The 1,827-nt window shown below is 60.9% G+C and overlaps 1 protein-coding gene across 1 annotated transcript in view; it reads left to right on the top strand.

Annotated features, from left to right (window-relative positions):
• The window catches only part of LOC110153500 (melanoma receptor tyrosine-protein kinase-like), a 63,629-nt gene that overhangs the window by 33,563 nt on the left and 28,239 nt on the right, over positions 1-1,827 (top strand). The window contains exons 7-9 of the mRNA XM_055151204.1: positions 79-220; positions 321-434; positions 1,181-1,307. Of these exons, the coding sequence (XP_055007179.1) occupies positions 79-220; positions 321-434; positions 1,181-1,307 (383 nt within the window). The remainder of the gene's footprint in view (positions 1-78; positions 221-320; positions 435-1,180; positions 1,308-1,827) is intronic.

The raw sequence follows: 1,827 nt of genomic DNA on the forward strand, positions 1-1,827 counted from the left end.
CACATTTAGACGATGTGATGAAGGTTTATTACAGAGTCACACAGCTGACAGATGTTTACCCCCCCCCCCCCCCTTTAGGCCTGTCGTCTGTTTAACGATGAGGGCACCTGTCAGGACTCCTGCCCCCCCCCCATGATCTACAACGTCATCACCGGAGAGGTGGTCCCCAACCCCAAAGCCAAGTTCACCTTTGGTCCCACCTGCGTCAAGGCCTGTCCACGTGAGACCCACTAACCCCTGATTTAGTCCGGCTTTAGTCCTGGTTCAGATCTGGTCTCGGTCCAGTTTTAGTCCCGGTCTTAGTCCTGCTGTGGTTGCAGATAACTACGTGGTGACAGACGGGGCGTGTGTGCGGAGCTGCCCCCCGGGGAAACACGAGGTCCTGGAGGGAGGAGTCCACCGCTGCAAGGACTGTGACGGACCCTGCCCCAAAGGTAAAGCCAAGACCTAGTCCAGGTCCAGTCCTGGTTCAGTCCTGGTTCAGTCCTGGTTCAGTCCAGTCCAGGTTCAGTCCAGGTTCAGTCCTGGTTCAGTCCTGGTTCAGTCCTGGTCCAGTCCTGGCTCAGTCTTCGTTCAGTCCTGGTTCAGTCCCGGTTCAGTCCCGGTTCAGTCCCGGTCCAGTCCCGGTCCAGTCCGGTCCAGTCCAGTCCCGTCCCGGTCCATTCCCGTCCATTCCCGGTTCATTCCCGGTCCATTCCCGGTTCAGTCCCGGTTCAGTCCCGGTCCAGTCCCGGTCCAGTCCCGGTTCAGTCCCGGTTCAGTCCCGGTCCAGTCCCGGTCCATTCCCGGTTCAGTCCCGGTTCAGTCCCGGTCCAGTCCCGTCCGTCCATTCCCGTCCAGTCCCGCCATTCCCGGTTCAGTCCCGGTTCAGTCCCGGTTCAGTCCCGGTCCAGTCCCGGTCCATTCCCGGTTAGTCCCGGTTCAGTCCCGGTTCAGTCCCGTCAGTCCGGTCCAGTCCCGGTTCCAGTCCGTCCAGTCCCGTCCAGTCCCGGTTCAGTCCCGGTCAGTCCCGGTTCAGTCCCGGTTTTAGTCCCGGTTCAGTCCCGGTCCAGTCCGGTCCAGTCCCGGTCCAGTCCCGGTTCCAGTCCCGGTCCAGTCCGGCTCAGTCCCGGCCCAGTCCCGGTCCAGTCCCGGTCCAGTCCCGGTCCAGTCCCGGCTCAGTTCTTCTCTCGTCTTGCAGTGTGTGATGGGATCGGCGTTGGGGCTCTCGTCAGAACTTTGGCCGTGAACTCAACAAACATCGAATCGTTCAGAAACTGCACCAAGATCAACGGAGGAATCTCCATCCTCCCCAACACCTTCACAGGGTAAACTGACCCTCTGACCCTCTGACCCTCTGACCCTCTGACCCTCTGACCCTCTGACCTCTGACCCTCTGCCCTTCTGCCTCTCTGACCCTCTGACCCTCTGCTCCTCTGACCCTGACCTCTGACCCTCTGCTCTCTGACCCTCTGCTCCTCTGACCCTCTGACCCTCTGACCTCTCTCTCTGACCCTCTGACCTCCTCTGACCCTCTGCTCCACCCTCTGACCCTCTGCTCCTCTGCTCCTCTGACCCTCTGCTCCTCTGCTCCCCTCTGACTCCTCTGCTCCTCTGACCCTCTGACCCTCTGCTCCTCTGACCCTCTGACTCCTCTGCTCCTCTGCTCCTCTGACCCTCTGACCCTCTGCTCCTCTGACCCTCTGCTCCCTCTGCTCTCTGACCCTCTGCTCCTCCTCTGACCTCTGCTCCTCTGCTCCTCTGACCCTCTGCTCCTCTAACCCTTCTCCTCTGACCCTCTGCTCCTCTGCCCTCTGACCCTCTGCTCCTCTGACCCTCTGCTCCTCT

The sequence above is a fragment of the Boleophthalmus pectinirostris genome, unplaced genomic scaffold (assembly GCF_026225935.1).
Source record: "Boleophthalmus pectinirostris isolate CB_2022bp ecotype Guang Dong unplaced genomic scaffold, ASM2622593v1 HiC_scaffold_15, whole genome shotgun sequence".
In the NCBI taxonomy this organism is placed as follows: Eukaryota; Metazoa; Chordata; class Actinopteri; order Gobiiformes; family Gobiidae; genus Boleophthalmus; species Boleophthalmus pectinirostris.